The following is a 21839-nucleotide window of genomic DNA, read 5'->3' as shown; positions in this document are numbered from 1 at the left end:
TCTACGGCTTGTGGTTTCTCTCCTCCCTCACTGCCAAACGCCCCAGGCACATTGCAGATCTGAGCCCAACGCACTGCCCAATGGAAGAGTTAAATCTGCAAAAGAGCAATCACCTACCCAAAGAGTAAAGGACTTGCTGACTGACTGCCACAAAACCGGCTCTCTTCCAAAGGAAACCCTCCTCCCCCGCAGCTTGCAGGCGTAGTTAAGAAGCACTATGCTTGACCCCTTTTTATTCCCTCTCAAGGCTTGTGACAAATACAAAAAAAAAAGTGTCAGCAATTGGCATTTCGCTGCTTGGAGCTTCCCAGGACGTACGCCAGAGAAGGAGCTTCGCACAGTTTAATTACCCTTTTGAAGCCGGTTGGTTGACTTGTTTGGTGGAATAACCCGGCACGAAGAGTCATTTTAAGAGTTAGCTAGCGTGGCCTTTTGGGGGGGAGAGAGGGAGTGAGAGAGGATTAAATACAAGCATTTTATTTCCAGCTTCTGTATCAAATTGATGCTAGAAAGAAACAGCCTCCTGTCTTTAACCGATTGACTTTGATTGCCTTAGCAGAGGAGCTAAGCAAGTTAATGCCACGGATTGAGCTGCTGGCAAGCACAATGCAGTCCTAAGGGGAGGGGAAACAGAGAGGGACAGTCACTAGTCAGGGTCACAGGCAGAACTGGGAATAGAACCCAGGTCTCCTGAGTGCCAGAATCATAAGAACATAAGACTGACCATACTGGGATAGACCAATGGCCCATCTAGCCCAGTATCCTGTCTTCTAACAGTGACCGGTGCCAGATGCTTCAGATGGAATGAACCGAACAGGGCAATTTATCGAGTGATCCATCCCCTGTCGTCCAGTCACAGCTTCTGGCAGTTTAGGGACACCCAGAGCATGGGGTTGCCTCCCTGACCATCTTGGTCAGTAGCCACTGATGGACCTATCCTCTATGAACTTCTCTCATTCTTTTTTGAAGCCAGTTATACTTCTGGTCTTCACAACATCCCCTGGCAGTGAGTTCCACAGGTTGACTGTGCGTTGTGCAAAGACGACTTTCTTATGTTTTAAACCTGCTGCTTGTTAATTTCATCGGGTGGCCCCGAGTTCTTGTGTTATGTGAAGGGGTAAATAACACTCAGCTATTCAATTTCTCCACATTGTTCATGATGGTAGACCACCTCCCCTCTCAGTCATCTCTCTTCTAGGCTGAGCAGACCCAGTCTCTTTAATCTCTCCTTACACGGAAGCTGTTCCATGCCCTACTTATTTTTGTTGCCCTTCTTTATACTTTTGTCCCAGTTCTAATATATCTTTTCTGAGATGGGGGACCAGAACCGCAAGTAATATTCAAAGTGTGGCATACCATGGATTGGCATATGATGGCATTATAATACTTTGTCTTATTAGCTAACCCTTTCCTAATGGTTCCTGAAATTCTGTTCGCGTTTTTTGACTGCTGCTGCTTTCAGAGAACTATCCACAATGTCTCCGAGATCTCTGTCTTGGTAACAGCTAATTTAGACTCGATCATTTTGTATCTATACTTCGGATTAAGTTTTCCAGCGTGCATTACTTTGCATTTATCAATATGAAATGTTATCTGCCATTTTCTTGCCCAGCCACTCCGTTTCGTAACTCTTCAGTCTGGCTTGGACTTAACTATCTTGAGTAATTTTGGATTGTCTGCAAAACTTTGCTACTTCACTGTTTACCCCTTTTTCCAGATCATTTAGGAATATGTTGATCAGCATTGGCCCTAGTATCGGTCCTAGGGGGACCCCACTACTCTTTGTTTCCTGTCTTTTAACTTGTTACTGATCCATGAGAGGACCCTCCTTCTTGCCTCACGACTGCTTACTTTGCTTAAGAGCCTTTGGTGTGGGACCTTGTCAAAGGCTTTCTAAAAGCCCAAATACACTATATCCACTGGATCACCCTTGTCCACATGTTTGTTGATCCCTTTCAAAGAATTCTAATAGATGGGAAATCATATCTTGCCATTTACAAACGCCATGTTGAAGCATTCCTAACATAATGTACTTGTCTATATGTCTGCTAATTCTGTTCCTTACTATAGTTTCAACCAATTTGCCTGGTACTGAAGTTAGGCTTACTGGCCTGTAATTGCCAGGATCGCCTCTGGAGCTTTTTTAAAAAATTGGTGTCACATTAGCTATCCTCCAGTCATCTGGTACAGAGGCTGATTTAAGCAATAGGTTTTATATACCACAGTTAGTGGTTCTGCTATTTCATGCGTTCCTTCAGAACATTTATGTGAATATCATCTGGCCCTAGTGACTTATCGCTGTTAAATTTATCAATTTGTTCCCAAACCTCCTCTAATCCAGTGCCCTATTGAGAAAACTCCACACCCAAGACACTCTCTATAGACATCTGAGAGCCCTTCATCTACATTCAAAAAAACCAAAACTTAATAAAGAAGAGTAACCCAACTCATCAAAACAGCAACTACCCTTCTCCTTCCTCACCCCCAACCACATCTCATGCGCATCAGCAGGCAGCCAACCCAATACGGATTAGAATTCTCACCCCAAACTCCTTCAATGCACACTTTAAAAGACAGGCTTCTAGCATGCCTAGAAATGCAACTGGTTCAGGCCACTTCGTCCCAGGAGGTGGGAGAAGGTGAACATTCCAAAGGAAAAGGGAGCTCATGGAGATCACTCGGCTGGCGGCCCCTTTCTTTTATACCATACGGGGAGGGTGGGATGCATGGAAGGAGAGTGCCCGTCCCCCGATCTCAGCGGTGGCAGACACTGGAGCCCCGGTGTCATGTGCAGTGGGGTTGCATTAGTGACTTTGTTCACAAATGCAGCTCCAGCTTCCTCTGGTTTGTGATGGCCGCCATACCAAGGACTGAACTGGGGAACTCCAGAGCTAAAAGCACGAACTGTTACAGCTTGAGCTAATGAGCCCACACTCTCCAGGTGGGACTGTAACAGACTTATCTCCTCTGTGGATCAGGCCTGTAGCACACATTCATGAATGGGTCGCATTCGATCATCACTGAAGTCTAAGATGTCCCTGCCTGACAACGGGACAAACAGGGGACCTGAGCCTTGAGGCACCTTTGCTTTTGAAGTGGACCTCAAAAAGCTTCGCAAGTGGAAAAATCCCTGCTGAAAGACACTTCCAAACTCTAATCTCACTTGAGATACCAGGAACTCCAAGCACAGTCCCAGATGTGGGAACTTTACAACAGGCCTTAGCAAAATTCTATCGCTGTGCCGGCCTGCCAGTTTCCCAGCTGCTCTACCGGTCCTGCTAGCCGTGAGAGCTGCTTATGGAAACGCTGGGCTCTTGTCCGTGTGGAAGGCTATATACGCCGTAGGATTTATAAAATGATTCCTGAGCTGTTAAAAATAGGTTGCTATTTATGGCGCAGGAGTTTGACAAAATTGTGGCTTCAGCCATTCTTAGCGTTAAACACCCAAACAGGCCGTCAGGCACTGCCAACCTGTGTCAGTCGCTCTCTGATTATTTGCCTGATATTACAGATCTATAATTACATTTACTCGTGCACGGTGAACGAGATTGGTTACACATTGTGCCTTCAAATTATGATTGTTGTGCATGGAACTCTCATCCCCTAGCAGCTGTAACTCAGTTTGTAATATCTCACCTCGCTTACGTGGATTTGGAGGTTAAGAGCCAGGGTTCTATCCCTGATGCCACAGGTGCGTTGATGACTGTCATTTATCGTCTATAGCACATGGATTTGACATCACACCCATTTACGTATAAAAATTAAGCAAGCAAAGCAACTCTACAAAAACAACAAGGAGTCTGGTGGCACCTTAAAGACTAACAGATTTATTTGGGCATAAGCTTTCGTGAGTAAAAACCTCACTTCTTCGGTTGCATCCGAAGAAGTGAGGTTTTTACTCACGAAAGCTTATGCCCAAATAAATCTGTTAGTCTTTAAGGTGCCACCAGACTCCTTGTTGTTTTTGTAGATACAGACTAACACGGCTACCCCCTGATACTTGACACCAAAGCAACTCTGTGCACAAATGGGTAACAGAATGTGCAAATACAACTTTTTTTTTTATTTCCACCTAGGCGTAAGGTCCCTGAGGGATGTTACCTGAGCAGTACGGCTGCATCTACCTTGCACTGGGGCCAGGTGGTCTTAAATCAGGGAACTGCAGCAGGATTCCTGATGCACCTACCATGAGCCCATTATATTAGAGAGAGAGAAATGCTACATTTATGTTCCCCACTAGCTTCGGGGTAGACGGACTGTCATGTCTTTGCCCTTTACACAATATTAAGAATATGAGGAAACCACATGGACAGCGGGGGGGCCAAATCATGTTTACTAACCACATACAAGGCTGGACTACACGTATCCACAGCTGCTCTGTTAGGTTTAGGGGGCTTCTTCAGTAGAGGACGGGGAGTCCCACTAGAGGGCTCCCACGCTGTTTAAAGGGACACCATCCAATGCTGATACATTACATGATGGTTCTTCTAGTTTGGTTTATAAACACGTGCAAATATGCAGTCACTCCAGCACATGCATGGCTACTCAGACACTTCTGCAACCAGCTGGCAGGAAGATTCGACATCTCCTTTCAAAGCCCAAGGTACTGCTGGTAAAACCTTAAATTATCGCAAGGGTTAGAAAAGTGACAGGCTTTTTCATTTGGAGCTCTTTAGTGCTTTAGCCGGCCTTTCAGGTTCCCTAGCATCAGTTTCCAAACCCCTCTGGGGACAGCAATCGCTTTAAAACAACCCCCATGTCTCCTAACCCCGAGGCATGGAAGAGCTCTGCAGCCGGCTCAAACTATTCTTTGGGAGCAAAGAGGGAATAGATGGACAAAGAGCAGTTTGGGGAAAAATGGGGGAGGGACAGCTGTGTGCTGAAGGCGTTTCTCTTGCTGTTCATGCACCAGACAGAGGTAATGCTTGGAAGATGGCACCAGAAGGAGGTTTGACATTGGATACGTCTACACAGCAAAGGAAGGTGTGATTGTAGCATGGGTAGGCAAACCAGAGCAACCTTTAATCCAGTTTGCACAGGTAACAATAGTAGTCTAGATGCAGAGGCACAGGCTAGCTACCCGAGTACAAGCCAGTTGAGGAGCCCGGCTGCTAGCCCGCATGTACTCCAGTTTTTAGGCCATGCCACCACGTGCACACCACTATTGTTACCCAAGCTAGGGCTACTGTCAAATCATCAGGCAGTCTGAGAAGAGCAAACCTTCCCCTCAAGAGGCAACATCTGAACTGGGGATATAACCAGGGCGAGACCTGGTTAGTTTAGACACAGATGCTGCGTAAATTAGGCCAGATGAGAAAGGAGAGGCTTATCTGCAATTTAGTTATAGCAATACAAAAAAATGCCCCTGCAAAACCACTGTTCCACCTGAGTGATTAAAACTCTCTGAACGACAGATCTGAAGAATGTTTTGGTATTTGAGGTCGCTGGAGCCTGTGTGAGGATTTGCAGCTGCCAGTCGAGATCTGGCTGCTCACAGCTGGAGGTCTGATTAATTCAGTTGTGTATCTGGAAGGTTTTCAAGCTCTTCAAAAAAATGTTATTTGTAAACTCCTTTCGAAAACGGGTTGGCAAGTTCACACGCACACAGATGCAGCAGCCACCTAACTACCTCCCCTCTGCCAAGCTCTACCTCCTCAATTAACAGCAGCAAACATTTATTTATAGGGTCCCTCGCACCCACAGGCTCCTCGCATGAGTGTCAATAAAATAGACACACAACAAAAGCAGCACGGTGCAGGAGTTTTCAGAAAGAGGTTGCAAAACCCTTTGAGCAACCCATTCCCAGTATACTATGGAGAGGGATGCTGTTGCATCAAGGTAAGCTTATGGATTGATGGACATGATACCACTGCTCCTAGAAGTTCTGCCAGTACCATCCTTGACTAACTTCTCAGAACATGGAAGCCTGGGGTATGCTACTTGTCTGCAGATAAGTCCGGTATTTCTGAGACACCCTGCTATCCTGGAAGACGAGCTCTCTCTTGGAGGTCTGTTGTCTGAGACTTTCTTGAATCAGTGCCTGTTGTGACCTTCCTGGGAGAGAAGAGACCGCATTTGGTTGTGAGGAATATAAAGGGGATTCTTTATTGAAGCTGCTGGACCCAGTCAGACCTTGTGGTTCTCAAGGGTTCTCCGGCTCCCAGACTAATCCAACCTGTGCTGCCCTGCGTCACCACACAGGGTGTTCCTAAATCATGACCTGCACTATACAGCCCAGAAAAGACTGCTCCCAACATGACAGTATCAGAATGTTTAAGGACGAGCAAAGCCAGGAATTAGGAGATCAAAATGATCTATTTTTAAAAAAAAAATTTTGCATTCTTTTCCCAAACAACTATTCTCTTTTAATCCAAAAACATTTACTTTCTAAAAGCATCATCATGAATGATAGACTATCTGACCTTGTGGTTTGTTATTAATGCAGATGGTATTTCTGGAGTTATTGACTTCTGAGAGGCATTTCCATGTCTAGACACTGGTTGAATCACACAGCAGTAACACCCTGGCATTATTCCACAATAAATCAGGCCTTTGATTATTATTAAGAATATTATTAAGACTTTCATTAACCTTATCTGCATGTTCCTGGATACTCCTGTTTGCAGCTGCCAAAACTTAGACTCCTCTATGTAACTTAATCTAGGCTTTAAATCTATTAATCCTCCCATAGGTGCGGGATGTCAGCAGCGCCAGATGGATGAGAGAACAGTTGCTTTGATCTACCAGACCGAGGTGCCCTCTGTAGACAAAGGAAATGATTCTGCAAGGATGCAGCATACCCTTAACTCTCATTGACCCTTTGCATCCCGCAGGAGACCCAGTTAAACACTCACAAAGGCGAGGCGTTATTCCACCTCTGAAGTTACAGGCTCTCATCTTTATTCTCTTGTGGGGTTTACAGACAAAAGCATTAGCTGCATGACGTTCAGCCCTAGGACATCCAAACCAGACCATGGCACAATGGGGTCTGGGAAAGTTTTAGCCCACCCTGCCTTTGAATGCAGACCTCCACAAGGGCTTCTCCCCCTCTTGGTCCTACAACACACGTGGGCTTAGCAAATATGAGGAAAGCTTCAGTCATGCAAAATGCCCAGGATCAAGGTGATATCATTGTGTATGGGAAGAAAACGGTTATAGGACAATCTACCCAACGTTGTGTTGCCCTTGAGGCTACCATTCCTGATGCCATCATATCCTTTGCAGTGGATACAGTCTGGGACAATAGGGCAGAACGAGGTTACACTCATAACGATTAAACCACCTGGGTGCAGGTGGTCACTAACCTATCACTCACTGTGTGGCATGGGTGTTTTGGAAGGACACCGAAAGGAGCAGAACAAGAACTGGTTTGGAACAGGAGCCCCTATGCTGATAGGACATCGGCACCTTACACATTAACAGAGAGTGGTGCTTTCTTACCCCATCTACAGTAAGTACAACACTGGGACTCCTGAATATCTGTTGTTACTGGGGGATTTGTTTATGCTTCTTCAGAGTCCTGAAGATGCTGCCAAAGACTGGGCGAGCTGTTTAAACTTTCTGGTGTGTGCAGGTGAGCTTTTTACACACCGGGCCCCTCCTTCAGCTTGTGTAAATCGAGTGAGCTCCTTTTCACGTCAATAGAGTTATACTCATTTACCCCTAATAGAGATCTAGCCAAAGTGTCATGAAATAGCAACAATGGCTTATTTAGGGACAGATCCCCCTCTTTCTTCATGTCTCCTCCCCCGTTCATACCTCCATGCCCCTTCCCATCATTCCACCATTTACCAGACATGTTCCCCCAACCGATGGCCAGAAATCCTGATGGGCAGCAGCCAGATGTGATAAGTGCAGTGCATTCTTTCAGTCCCTTTCCTGCCTATACTGGGAAATGAAACTAACCAAAACAGGGTCTTAACTAAGTAGGAGTGGGAGGGGTTAGCAGAGGACAGGGCTACCTGGTCCATCAAGATCGGTGTTTTTCTTTTCAATATTTTTCACTCTCAGATTATGCCCTGTCATGAGCAATGCTCAATCAGGACTTAGCTTGTCACAATTAGAGCTCCCTGTCTGTTGGCTTTGTCTTTCATTCGTTTTACCTTTCTTTGAATTCTAGAAAAACTTTCGCCAAGCTGCTTCCTCCAGACATCATACAGACATCGATGGCCCTCAGGAAATTGAAGTGCACTTTAATTAGGTCCTAAAACAACGAAAAAATCAATATGTTAAAAAACCTGAAACTCAATCTATGCGCATGCATGTAAAGTGTGTAGTTAATGCACATGCAGTTCTTTTAGAAACCTTGCAGTCATTTTTTGGAGATGTCTAAACAGACCGCTGTAGCTGCCGTTCTCCCATCGGCGTAGGATCTACCTCCCCGAGAGGCAGTAGCTAGGTAAACAGAAGAATTCTTCCATCAACCTAGCATTGGCTGCACCAGGGGTCAGGTTGGCATAGCTACGTCTGTCAGGGGTGTGGATTTTTCATGCTGAGAGACGCAAGCTCCCAGCGTAGACCAGCTCTTTGCCTATTAACTGTTTTAATACAAGTGACTCCAGTGAGATATATCCTTAAATCACCATAAATACGAGGGTGTAATTACGTTAGAAGGTTATACAATGATAAATGCATAGAGGGGTTCTGGGCATATTAAACTCCCTTTACTAGGTCCAGTGGGAGCAGTCTAGCAGCATACAATAACCGGCCGGAATACCGTAAAGCCCACACAACGCGGCCTTGTGAAAATGGACCAAGAAGGTGGAGCAATGCCTGCATTGAATCTGAATCACTGACATGATGGGCCTATGCTGATAATGGAACAACTGCGTCTGGCTGCCTTTGGTTGGGAAAACTCAACTGCTTAATTGCAGCAACCTGTGCGGCTGCCATCCCCACCTGTCAGACTGAAGCAAGAGCTCAGCCTCCTACGCTGCTGGAGAGTAAACAAGCCATGAAGGTGCACCATGAAAACATCCCAATGAGCCCTGAAGTCTCCATTAACGAGGCTCATGCTGTTCTCCCAGTGCTGCCAGCTGTCTTTGGCGGTGCTACTATGGGAGAAGAGCCATTCATCATCTTCCCATCCCAGATGGCACTTAGGTGATAACATGGTGGCCACCTGGGACAGGAGGAGAATGTGGCCATATGTGGAGAGGATAGGTCAGATAACTTACTACCTCTCCTTGGACTGTCCAGGGAAGGGGTGGGAGGCTGGGTGTGGGGGAGCAGCCAGAGACTGATATCTGTAGGTCAAACACCAAAAGATCAGAAAACAGATCATAAACCAGATCTGGAAAGCAGGCTGAACACAGAATTCACTTGGACTTCAGTGGGGTCCCTGCATGAAGGGGGAAGCTCACCCCAGAAGAGGGCTAGCAAGAGGACTAGGAAGGGCCTAGCTTGCCTTAAGTAGCACTTAAATACTACGTAGGCCTTATGCTAGCTTTCTGCCCAGAGGTGAATCTTCACCCAATAAGCATCTAACAGAACTTGATCCTGTGTCAACCTCGCTGTACACAGATGAAAGCTTCAAATGCTGGATTATAGCGTCACAGCAGGATCAAACTGGAGGGGAATCTAGGCTGCGTGTGCACATGCATAACAAGAATACCTAGTATTTATATAGCACTTTTCACCCATAGATCTCAGAGCACTTGACACAGGCGGAAGGTACCATTATCCCCAATTCACAGATAGGGACTGAGCTAATGAGGTGAAGTGACCTGCCCGAGTTCTCCAAGCAAGCCAGTTGCAGGGTTGGGTATAAAACCTGTCTCTCACGTCCCTGTCTAGTGTGATACTCACTAAGCCACACTGCCTGTTCCTGTGTGTATGTAATTCTTTACAACAGACATTATCTGAAACAGAAAGAAAGAACGAACAAACTGGAAAAATAATTTCCTTGTTGTAAAACTGTGTCCTTGTCTTTATACAATACCTAAGTCCCACTTTAGCGTTAAAGGGCCCAGTCCAAGCTCTGTGGCCATAACAACTGAAACCACACAGACTAAAGCAATGAATTTTACATGAAATCTGAGTGCTGCTTCTTAAACAGAATGAAGCATAAGCTGCATCTGAGAGGAGCAAAGATTTAAGCAATGATGTTTAGACTCGGTTACCTCCAAATTGATAAAAATAGATTCCATCTCTTGTTGAGTCAGTACCAGCTTTAATGGATTCATATAGTTCTGTAAGAGGTAAATGGAAAACTTATTAAAATAAATGAGCAAATACAATAAGATTCTTTCTTTTTTAAGCGAAAATTGTTGCAGTGGTTGAACTGTCTGGAGGGGAATCTTGGTGAATTTTCACACTTGCCAAGGGATAAGACTGACAAGCAGGGCCAGCTCTACCATTTTTGCTGCCCCAAGCAACAACAACAACAACAACAAGCCGCTTGGACTACTGCCAAAGCAACAACAACAACAAAAAGCCGCCCGGACTGTGTCGCCCCAAGAATGGACACAATGCCGCCCCAGGTATGTGCTTCCTCCGCTGGTGCCTGGAGCTGGCCCTGCTGACAAGACGTTTACTAAAACCAACCACAGCTTGGGCGAGGATCATGCAACCTGCCTTATTATGCTTATGCTCAGCCCCATATCTGTGGAGGGCAGGGCTGGACTGTCTGGGACTGGGATGCCACAAATGTTTTGTGAGGTGGTCAGGTTGTCAAGAACATGAACAAGATTTCACTTGAATTAAAAGCTGGGCTGCAAGCCAGCCCGTCGACCGTGAAAAGCGAAGGCATTTACCACCCACTCGTGGAGGAAGCTCTGAGCTAGAATACAGTTAATTTAAATTAACTGCACATTCTCGCTCTGTGGACTAAGTCAGTGTTTCTCAAAAGCGGGGGTCCTGATGCAAACAGGGGATTGCAAGTCTATTGTAGGGGGGTTGTGGTATTGCTACCCTCATTTCTATGCTGCCTTCAGAGCTGGGCTGCCGGCTGCTGGCCAGGCACCCAGCTCTGAAGGCAGAGTCATCACCAGCACCAGTGCAGAAGTAAGGCTGGCATGATATGGGGGATAGTCACTTTGGGGGGTGGGGGGTCTTCACAGCCTGAAATATTTTCCAAAGAGGTCCCAGCAAAAAAAGTTTGAGAATCCCTGGACTAAGTTCTCTCTTGAGAGGGAACACTGCCAAGTGAGCTGTGGAAGGATTAATGCCTGCAGAGACACTATGGAGACGGGAAAGACACCTGGCTTTACCTTTAGAAGTTGCTCCCTGAGCATTCCTCCCCATTAACAGGTTTCAGCGGGGTCGCCGTGTGAGTCTGTACCAGCAAAAACCACGAGGAGTCCTTGGGGCACCTTAGAGACTAACACATTTATTTGGGCATAAGCTTTCATGGGCTAGAACCCACTTCATGTTCTGTGTATTTACACCTGCCTACTGTATTTCCACTCCATGCATCCGATGAAGTGGATTTTAGCCCACGAAAGCTTATGCCCAAATACATTGGTTAGTCTCTAAGGTGCCACAAGGACTCCTCCCCATTAAGAGGAGGGTATAATGTGGCCCTATATGTATACACAAGATATGTACATATCTAGCTAACTCTGTAGACAGAGCTATCTATCGAGCTCTATAGATACAGCTATAGACACACCTACAAAAAACACTTCATGATTGTTAATATGTATGCAAATTAAACTCTTAAAACGGCCAGCTGCCCTGCACTTTGTCAGAGCAACAGCTTTGCTGGTTTACAGTTTGCTGCTCTTTGGGATGCTTATTGTTGGCTTTTGCACCCTGCCCCATTTAAAACCTTAGCCACTCCGAGAGGGGGGGAAAGCATGATTCATGATCCTAAGCATCATACAGTACATAGTACACCTCTATCCCGATATAATGCGACCCGATAGAACACGAATTCGGAGATAACGCGGTAAAGCAGTGCTCCGGGGGGGGCGGGGCTGCGTGCTCCAGCGGATCAAAGCAAGTTCGATATAATGCGGTTTCACCTATAACGCGGTAAGCTTTTTTGGCTCCCGAGGACCGCGTTATATCGGGGTAGAGGTGTATGTCTGTATCCAATGTGGGTGGAGGGCAGGGTTCTTTTTGTTGCTGTTGTTGGCTTGCTCGTTTTTTCACAAAGTAATCATCAGTTGCAATGGTGAACAGCATCAGTTTTAGCTGTTTGATTAGTAGAAAAACTCCCTGTCAGCTTGAATTTTTGCCTTGGAAGAATGCAGGTAACATGACTACGTTGGAGATGCTTTTCTGAACCAATGGGTATTAATGGGAAAGTCTGCACTGTCCATAGCTACAGAACGTACAGACAGAATATAGCTTATTACAGGACCTTAACCCCGCCACAGCAAAACTGCTCTCATAGCTCATACCAAGGGAATAATTTACCCCTTCCTTTGGGCTGAAACACAAGGTTAATAGTGGTTTTCAAAGAACAAGAAATATGTACAATCACTAATATAAACGTCAAAGCCTCTCTCTTTAAAAGCCTGGAATCTTGTTTAATTGTGCAACTCTCTTTCAGGGCTTCTTTGTAAGAAAGGCAAACATGTTTAAAGGGAAAGGAAAAGAAGTAGAAATCATAGCTGGACTTTTTTTTTTTTTTTTTTTTTAATTCTACTCATCTGTAATCACTGAAGGGGATGCATTGCATCTTTCTGTTGCTGAAGTGTTCGTTCTTTTAAAAGAGAGAATGCAACCAGAAATTTATCAAAACCAATTACAGCCCGTGAATGCATGCCGTGAAATGTTACTTTTAATCCAATTAGTTTCAATGACAAGTCAGCATGGCTTCAGCACTTTCAAGAGCTGCCTGGAATAAATAGATTCCTTCAAATTATTCAATGGCGATCAAAGAGTGATAAGAAATCTATGAAAGTCAGTCTTATCTGGAGATTGTGCTTGGCCATGTAAAGAAATGAGTGCATCTTACGGCTGAGGTTGGAATGGGGGGTGGGGTGAATACCCTTCTGAAATAACAAGATGTTTTTTAAGTATACTTTAAATATGCAGTGATCAGATAAAATAGGCTCCTTTTTTATGCATGTTATGGTACCCAGCATGGGCTTATGTTTGAATGCTTCTGTCCTGCCTTCTATCACAAACACCCAGTATTATGGAGCTCCAGAAGCAAGAACTAATCCAGCAAGAGTAATGCAAGATCAAATGCAACCTGAAGCTGTTGACATTAAACGTAGTGATGGAAAAGAAGGCCGGCTCTCACCTTTTCTATGTCTTCAAGTGTTTTGTAATATTTGGCCTCGGTTTCCTGAATTTCTAGCAAACAGCAATTTCTTTTGTCATCTTCTGTCATTCCCATTTTCTAGAGAAATAAACAACGCATTCTTGAGTGTCCTTAGAGTGTTTCAACCTGCTTGCTTACAGTGGTTCTTTAATGTGTCATTCAGTGACAGCAAACTCCCAACCAACACAAGCTCAGGAAGCCAGAAACCAAATTTTCAATCATTTATGTGAAAGGGATCCATTTCTGTCTGCAAAACGTTGGGTGAAATCCTGGCTCTGCTGAAGTTAATGGCAAAACTCCCATTGGGTTTAATTTCACCCTTTGCATGTACTATACAATTTACATAGAGGACTATAACCAAAAGATGTCAGTCAAAAGAAAAAGTGCCTCCCTCTCTCGCTCTCTTTTTTTTAAAAAAACTTCGTTTGCTTGTGTGAAGCTCACAAGTACCTAAATGGGACTTACGTGGTACACTTGTATGGGTTACCAGTGTTGTCAACCCCCGTGATTTTATCCCGACTCTCTCATTTGGTGCTTTTCTTAAAGCCCCAGCTCCTGGAGTCATGTGATTATCTGAGAATCTTACTTTTCTAGAAGAAAGGAAAGCTAAGATTCTAGCCCTCCTGGTTGCATAGAAAAGCTAGAAACAATGACCCCCCCCCCCAAATGCTCAAAAAACAGAAGACAAATACAAAATAACCCCACATGTATTTTTTTTAATCTCATGATCTTTAGCACAATCTCAATTTGTGGATGGGGCGGAGAGTCATGATTTTTAGATGTTTGGGGTTAAGCAGTAATGAGTCTGCAATAGGGGAGAATTACCACTCTTTGTACAACCCATAAGAAAGAGTGCAAGACAGCATATTGGCCAGACAGAAACCAAACTCTTTTGGTCACTGTCTTCTACTTACCTGCATATATCTAATCTGAAGCATGCAGAAATATAAGCAAAATCAATTAACATTATACATTTGGTATTACAAAATGCCTTTTTTTTTTTTTTTTAAATGTCCACCAATTTTTCCTCAACATTTAGACGAAATTACAGGCCGCTATCATAAAAATAAAGAACTTTATGCTTTTGCTAAAGAGAAGGAAGGGAAGTCAGGAGCTAAGAAAACATTGAGGATCAGATCTTCAGCATGTGTGTATCAGGGTAGCTTCACCGGAGTCAGTCACTGACCTTCAGTGTCTGCATGAAGTTTAAAATTATTAAAAAGGGCATAATTATGAATTCATAGATCATAAGGCCAGAAGGAACCATTAGATCATTTAGTCTGACCTCCCACATAACACAGACCAGACCCGAGAATATCATCCAGTTACCTCCATATTGAGCACAATGACTTATGTCCGGCTACAGCACCTCTTCCAGAAATGCACCCAGTCTTGATGCGAAGACTTCAAAAGATGGAGAATCCATCACTCCCTTTGGTAGTTCGCTCCCATGATGACTCACCCGCACTGTTACAAAGGCCTTGTTTCTAAACACTTTCCCAGAATTCATCTGGTTTTACCTTCCAGCCACTGGTTCTTAACATGACTTTCTCCACTAAATTAAAGAGCCCTTTGAGTAACCAGTATTTTCCTCCCCATTATCAAATCACGTTGTGATCTTCTTTTGGATAAACCAAACTGACTGATCTCCTTGGGTATCTCTACACCGCACCTGGGAGCAAGCTTCCCAGCCCAAGTCCACACACTTGTGTTAGTGGGGCGTGTGCTAGCGCTCTAAAAATGGCTGTGTAGACCAGTGCTTCTCAAAGCCGGTCTGCCGCTTGTTCAGGGAAAGCCCCTGGCGGGCCGGGCCAGTTTGTTTACCTGCCGCATCCGCAGGTTTGGCTGATTGCAGCTCCCACTGGCCGCGGTTCACCGCTCCAGGCCAATGGGGGCTGCGGGAAGGACGGCCAGCACATTTCTTGGCCCATGCCGCTTCCAGCAGCCCCCCACTGGCCTGGAGCAGCGAATCACAGCCAGTGGGAGCCACGATTGGCTGAACCTGCGGGTGCGGCAGGTAAACAAACTGGCCCGGACCACCAGGGGCTTTCCCTGAACAAGCGGCGGCCCGACTTTGAGGAGCACTGTTGTAGACGATGTGACTTGGGCTCTTGAGTCTGGCAGGGCAGGGGCTGGAGGGTTGGGCTTGACAGCCCAAGCCACAATGCCAAGGCAACATCTACACAGCTATTTTGAGCAAGCTAGTGGGAGCCCTGCTAACACAAGTCTGTGGAGCAGGGCTTTCGCTCTCAGGGGCAGTGTAGACACACCCGCTAAGTCTCTCACTACAGGGCACTTTGCGAGTGTCTTAAGGAGCTTACTGTTCGAATTTTCCTTGAGAACAATCAAGTCTTTTTTTTTTTTTTTTTTTTTTGAAGGGGGCCTCCGGGAAGGCGGCTGTTGCTTGAAAGGTCATTTTTAGGTGGCTGGGATATTGTTTCCCCTTGCTGCAAGATCCCGTTGGTTGCCACCCTACATGGTGGAGGCTGCTAAGCCTCCCAACTGAGACCAGATGTTCAAAAAAGCCCCACACCCAAAGTGCTGAGCGCTTCAGAAAACCCAGCTCCAGCTGGGAGTGCCGAACCCGGCCGAAAATTCCAGCCTCAATATGGTTGGGGACAAGCCAGGGTTTGCACCTACTCAACTAATAGCACTTCCTTCCCAAGTCCCCGTTAGTTCAACGGGCTGAATGTCTTTAGGTTACGTCTACACTATGAGCTAGGGGTGACACTCCCAGTTTGCACCAGCGCACTAAAAATATTGTAGCAGCCATGGATAGCACGGGCTGCAGTGACACATGCTACGATAGCTGCAAACTCCATCTTGCCCCGGGAATCAGCCTAAGTGAGCCTGCACCTTCTGCTGAACCGAGGCTATCACACAAAACCTGCATCTTGCATCATCACACTGTTCTCAAAACAATGGTGATAGGACACAAGTTGAGATCTTGGGCTAACAGAGAGGTGCATCAAAGCGTCAGGCATGAGAAAAACAGCATGGAGCTGTGAGAGCCAGCAGGGGGCCGCACCTTTAAAACATCAGTCTGATTCTATGCCTTCCAATAACCACCTTCCTTGAAGTCCTTGGAAAGCTATAAAAATAAATCTCACACTTGTTACACCCATTTAAACCTCTGATGGGAGCAGAATCCTGCTTGGGAACAACAGCATGCATGGATGTATATATTTGGTTGGCGTCTTTTAACTTGCATTTTTTATTGACATCTTCACATTTTACCAACATGCATTAACTTGAAAGCATTCAGCAGTTACTTCGAAGATACTGAGGGAAGGGAAATGGTTTATTGGATTTTTAAATCCGAGGCTAAAGCTTTTATTAATCAGCCATTAACAACAATATTCAGGACCGCATAACAAAATCTGAGGCTGTAAATATGAAATATGCAAAATGGGCTATCACAACCAGTGTGAACGAATTCCAGGATTTTATGAGAAGCATGTCAGGCACAGATTGCTTCCAGAAATCTGGGGGAAATCACAAGTGGGGAGGTTTTCCTTCATTTTAACCTTACTTGCACTAGGGAATTCTACCCCAAAAATCCCACTAACGGCAGCAGAAGTCCTAGTGTAAATAAAGCTTCTGCGGGTGGATGTCTTAGGTTGCATCTACACTTTGAGCTGGGGGTCTGATTCCCAGCTTGTGTAGACACACTCACGCTAGCTCTCATCTGAGCTAGTGCACTAAAAATAGTCGTGTGGCCGTGGCAGTGCGGGCTAGCTGCCCTGAGTACAACCCGCCTGAACCCCGGAGGTATGTACTCGCGGCAGCTTGTACTGTGCCGTTGCTGCCTCTGTTACTGCAGCTACATTATTACTTTTAGTGCCCTAGCTCAGATGAGAGCATGTCTAGGGGAGCTGGGAATCACAGCCCTAACTTGTAGTGTGAACGTAGCCTGAGTGATAAAAATGCCAGTAGCTACCGGTGTTTCCACCAGTGCTAAGATCAATGCAGCTAACCCAGAACTAGCACCAGTGGGAATTCCTTTATCACGGTGCTTAGCATAGAAACAGCCTCACGACCTGACCCTGGGCCTTCCTGAGCCCCCTCAATTGACATTGACTTATGGGTGCAACCTCTCAAGGCTGGGCCTTCACAGACTCTGATTCTGATCCCAATTAAACTAGCAGACTCTCCGTCGACGTCAATGAGTTACACCAGGGGTAGAACTGAGAAGAGATCAGAGCACGCTTTCCTGGCAGCTCAACGACAGAGTTTGCATCCTGGGCTCACTCGGACTCTGTAAAGCGAAGTTCTTGCCAACCCACACCGCCGATTGCCAGCTGCAGCAATCTGTGATTTACGATTACAGGTCTCACTCAGGGAATTTAATTGACCAGTGAACTTGTCCATTTATCCCGCTTTCTCCCAGAGTTATGAATCTTGGCAGCTGTAGTGTGCAGCCAGAAGACAGTAATTAGAATCTACACGGATCCCGGGGGGGTGGAAGAATTTCAACTGAATCTCAAGAAGATGGCTATTCATGCTCCGGTGATGAGTTCTCTTGAAATTTTGCACCAGCAGAAACAACAAATGTAGTGCATCTAAACGTTTAGCTGGGAAAAGAGCCTCCTTGGCTTTTTTCCTTTTTCATGATACTAATTATTTGGTAGCATGCTCCAGGAGAACATTTTCCATGTGCATTCAGTGTAATATACCCCTCTGTTCCTAGAGGACACACCGCTTTGTTCACAGAGTAAATGCTCTAAGGGAGAAATTCTCCGCCATGCAGAGTAACGTAGGCAGCACTTAAGTCCTCAAAATAGGACTTACGTGGTTGGTTGGTGTTGTCCTGACCCCTCTGCACAGGGGAGAATAACATTCCTGAAAGATTCCTGACAAAGCTTGGTACCACAGAAGCAATAGGGACTGATCCAAGGCCCACTGAAATCAACATGAGCCTTTCCATTGGTGTCCATGGGCCCTTAAAGCCTAGAGCCCTGTTACAATTCCCAACCTCGTGTAGCTTTTGGCTGCGACTTTCAAAGCTGACTAATGGATTTGGATGCTCAAATACCCATTAAAATTAATTCAGGGAGTCAGGCATCCAACCCTCCTAGGCAGCTTTGTAAATCTCAGCCTTAGGATATACCAGAGCAGGTAGATCTTAAATGGTACAGTAAAAATACCCAAGAGAAAAACTACATCTTCATTGCAAATATCTGCCAACTCTCTCCTAGATCTAAGAATACTTGCAGTGTAAGACACACAACAGGCTAAGTGTGCAGGTATGAGTCACATCTCCCGCCTTAGAAAGGGATGAAGTGACACACTGCTTTGACTCAGCAGTGAGTTACTATTTTTGCACTTCCTTTACAACAGGGATTTCTTAGAACTTCTTTCTGCCCATCCTTTAGCTGACAGCACCATGGAAAGCCTTTGAGAAACCCTACAGGATCAGCTTAATCACTCTTCTCACTGTCTCCCTTTCCCCGCCCCCCAGCTCATTTCCAAGGAATGACTCAAAACAAGTTTGAGATCATTATCTTTCATCAGCGGGTGCACTTCGTGTTTGTTTTTAAGCCCCCTTCAAGATATGGTATTTAAAATGCATCAATTGTTACCATAGGTTGTTGAACTTCCACTTTGATGATATCTTCGTAGATATCATCGCCTTCATCTTCACAAGGGACGCAGTCGTAAATATCCTCCCCCAGATCATGTTCACTGAAAGGAAAACAAGAGGATTTAGGAATACAGAGGATACATTCGCTATAGGTAGAATATGCAAGCAAGCTACAGCTTCCAGTAAAGAATGGGGGAGGGGGAAGAGGGAGAAAACCCAAAAAACTGTAATGTAAATAAAATAAATTAATGGCGATATCCTATCTCCTAGAACTGGAAGGGACCTTGAAAGGTCATCGAGCCCAGCCCCGTGCCTTCACTAGCAGGACCAAGTACTGATTTTTGCCCCAGATCCCTAAGTGGCCCCTTCAAGGATTGAACTCACAACCCTGAGTTTAACAGGCCAATGCTCAAATCACTGAGCTATCCCTCCTCATTTCTCTTTTCCATTTTGCATTAAGGAGGTACTTTTTTGGTATCAGCTACCGCAGTATGATTTCACCTCCACACCTCCCACTCAGATGCTGGAACGATGCAAAACACTTTGCAGTATAAGCCATCATCACGAGGTAGCATGGTCTAGTGGATAGGAAACTGGAGTGGGAGTCAGGAGCTCTGGGTTCTACTCTTGGCTCTGCCTTGGGCAGCTCACTTGACTTCTCTGTGCACTTTTATTTCCCTCCCCTGCTTTTGTCTGTCTTCTTTATTAGACTGGGAGCTTTGCCGGACAGGGACCATCTCGCTAAGTGTTTGTGCTTTTACCTGGGGCCTTTGGGCACTACTGCAACCCAAATGACACCTACATTGACACCAGTGTCTAAGGTCAAACTCCACAGCTGTATTACTTCTAACCAACCAGCCTATTTCAAACATCGTGGCCCCAAACGCTGCAGCTATTTATAGCACTTTGCCTGTTCTAAGCACTGGGCAGACATCAGTTAATCAGTCCTGCCAACACCCCTGGGAGGCTCACAGATTCATCGATTCCAAGAGCAGAAGGGACCATTGTGATCATCCAGTCTGACCTCCCAGGAGATGTGGACACTGCACACTAAGCCCGGGCTCTGACTCAGGGTGGAGCCCAAGGCCCTCTTCTGTCCACACACAGATCAGTCTGACTCAGGTCAGCAAGCACTCAGGACCCTGCTAGGCAGGTAGGTCACAGCCCAAGTCCCACCGTGGGTTGGTTCCAAGCCCTGTCACTTTGGAGTGTGGATGCAGCTCAAGCCGCAGACCCGAACCAGAAGGCTGGCATAGTACAGTATGGATGTGTTAGCATGACTGAGAGACCTGGGTCCAGCAATGGTAAACCCAGGTTTACAATGCAGTGTGGATGCTCAAGCATAGGCTTGGGAACATCAGGTCTACAAGGCTGGGTCCCACAGACCTGGGCTTAGTGTGCAGTGTAGACAGGCTACAGCCAAGATCGGGGCCAAGATGCAGGGTACTATAGAAACACCGAGTGAGAGTCCCTGCCCCAAAGAGCATTATTGCTCCATTTTACATATGCGGAAACCGACTGAGAGGTGGGGGACATGCCCAAGGTCACACAGGACATCGGTGGCAGAGGCAGTATTAGACCGCAAGTCCTCCTCACTCGCAGCCCTGTGCTCATTCCTCCAGAAACTGTTGCCTTCCGACTGGCTTGGGGGAAATGCACACGGCTGACGAGGCACCTGAAAACACCGATGTGCACCCAGTTGCTTTTTCGCTATGAAGCGGATGAAAGAAACAGGATCAATGTTCTTGACACTTGGTTATTCTTTCAGCTGCCCCCCGGTGCTGATGAACTGACAGCACATGAAGCAATTGGCCATTTATTCCCATTCCACTTAGTAAACGCCGGCTCAGACCCTGAGCTACTATCGATCAGCGTAGCTCCATTGCCTCAGATGGATCTAAGCCAACTTACACCAGCTGATGGATCTCGCATTTTATCCCCGGTGCCAAATTCAGACCTGGGCCAGCTCCATTGGCTCCAACAGATTTGCCCTCATGTACACCAGGGATGAATCTGGCCCACAGGGGGGCCTGGAGCTGTAGCTCATACGCTCTTTATTGGTAGTATTGGCACTGTAACAGCACTCAAAGGCCGCAGATAGGGCTGGGACCTGCCTGTAGTAGCTGATGTACAAACACGTATTAAAACGCAGACCCGGCGCTGAAGAGCTTAGAATCTAGACTTTACTCATTGACACATGCACATACACCGCAGAGAGAGAATGAGCGACTGTGAGCAGCAGAAAAATAATTCTGTGTAGATTTTTACAGTCTTATTTTTCAGTTGCTAAATATCTGTTGCTAAATATCTATTACTCTGACCATCTCCTAGATGTCTGATACCACACTTACACTCTGTTACCCACATTCCCAAAGCCGTCCGTATCCCGACGCATAATTATAAGTAGGCTTGGCACAATTAAGGTTTTATTTTTTTTTAATAATTTTGACAGGTAACATTAATGTTTATTTTTTAAGCATTTTTTAATCAATTTAAATTTTCACAGTTGTGGGCATTTATTGGGGGTGGCGCGGGCGGGGGTCCAGATGGTTATTGTTTAATGATAGTAGACACTGAAATTGAAAAAGTTAAAGCTTTATATAACCCAAATTGTCAACATCACATATCAAACCATACAGCGTCTATGTCCTTAAATCAAACTCTAACAAGTTCTCAAGCAGCACTTGTCTTTCTTTACTTATCTGTACATTTTGATCATCAGCAAAGAAAATATTTTGTCATCAGTTTCTGAGTGAACGGGGAAAATCGACGTTTACCGATAAAAATCTACTCCTTCCAAGCCTAATTATAAGTGTTAATGGGCTTAATAAATTCTACAGGGTTAAAAACAGTGCTGTGGCTCTGAGACCTTGAACTGTCAGGTTAAGTTTATGCTAACAGTTGCCTGGGCTGTAAACTTCCAAAAGGGCATCGGAACTGTGTCTTTTTAACTCAGAAACGCTTGTGGCGATCTTGCAACTGAAACACAAAGCTTTGTTTCTTGTAGCACAAGGGGAAATATTGCCGCTCTGTGCC

General features: G+C 45.6%; 1 protein-coding gene across 2 annotated transcripts in view; it reads right to left on the bottom strand.

The window, feature by feature from the left end:
* VAV2 (vav guanine nucleotide exchange factor 2) overlaps window positions 1–21839 on the bottom strand; it is a 322511-nt gene that overhangs the window by 46940 nt on the left and 253732 nt on the right. For both annotated transcript variants that reach the window (XM_054007273.1, XM_054007272.1), the window contains exons 5-8: window positions 18802–18904; window positions 13199–13297; window positions 10122–10190; window positions 8103–8203 (exon numbers count right to left, since the gene is read on the bottom strand). In XM_054007273.1, coding sequence (XP_053863248.1) covers window positions 8103–8203; window positions 10122–10190; window positions 13199–13297; window positions 18802–18904 — 372 coding nt within the window. The remainder of the gene's footprint in view (window positions 1–8102; window positions 8204–10121; window positions 10191–13198; window positions 13298–18801; window positions 18905–21839) is intronic.

The sequence above is a fragment of the Malaclemys terrapin genome, chromosome 17, assembly GCF_027887155.1.
Source record: "Malaclemys terrapin pileata isolate rMalTer1 chromosome 17, rMalTer1.hap1, whole genome shotgun sequence".
Taxonomy (NCBI): Eukaryota; Metazoa; Chordata; order Testudines; family Emydidae; genus Malaclemys; species Malaclemys terrapin.
This window is presented reverse-complemented; position numbering and strand designations above follow the sequence as displayed.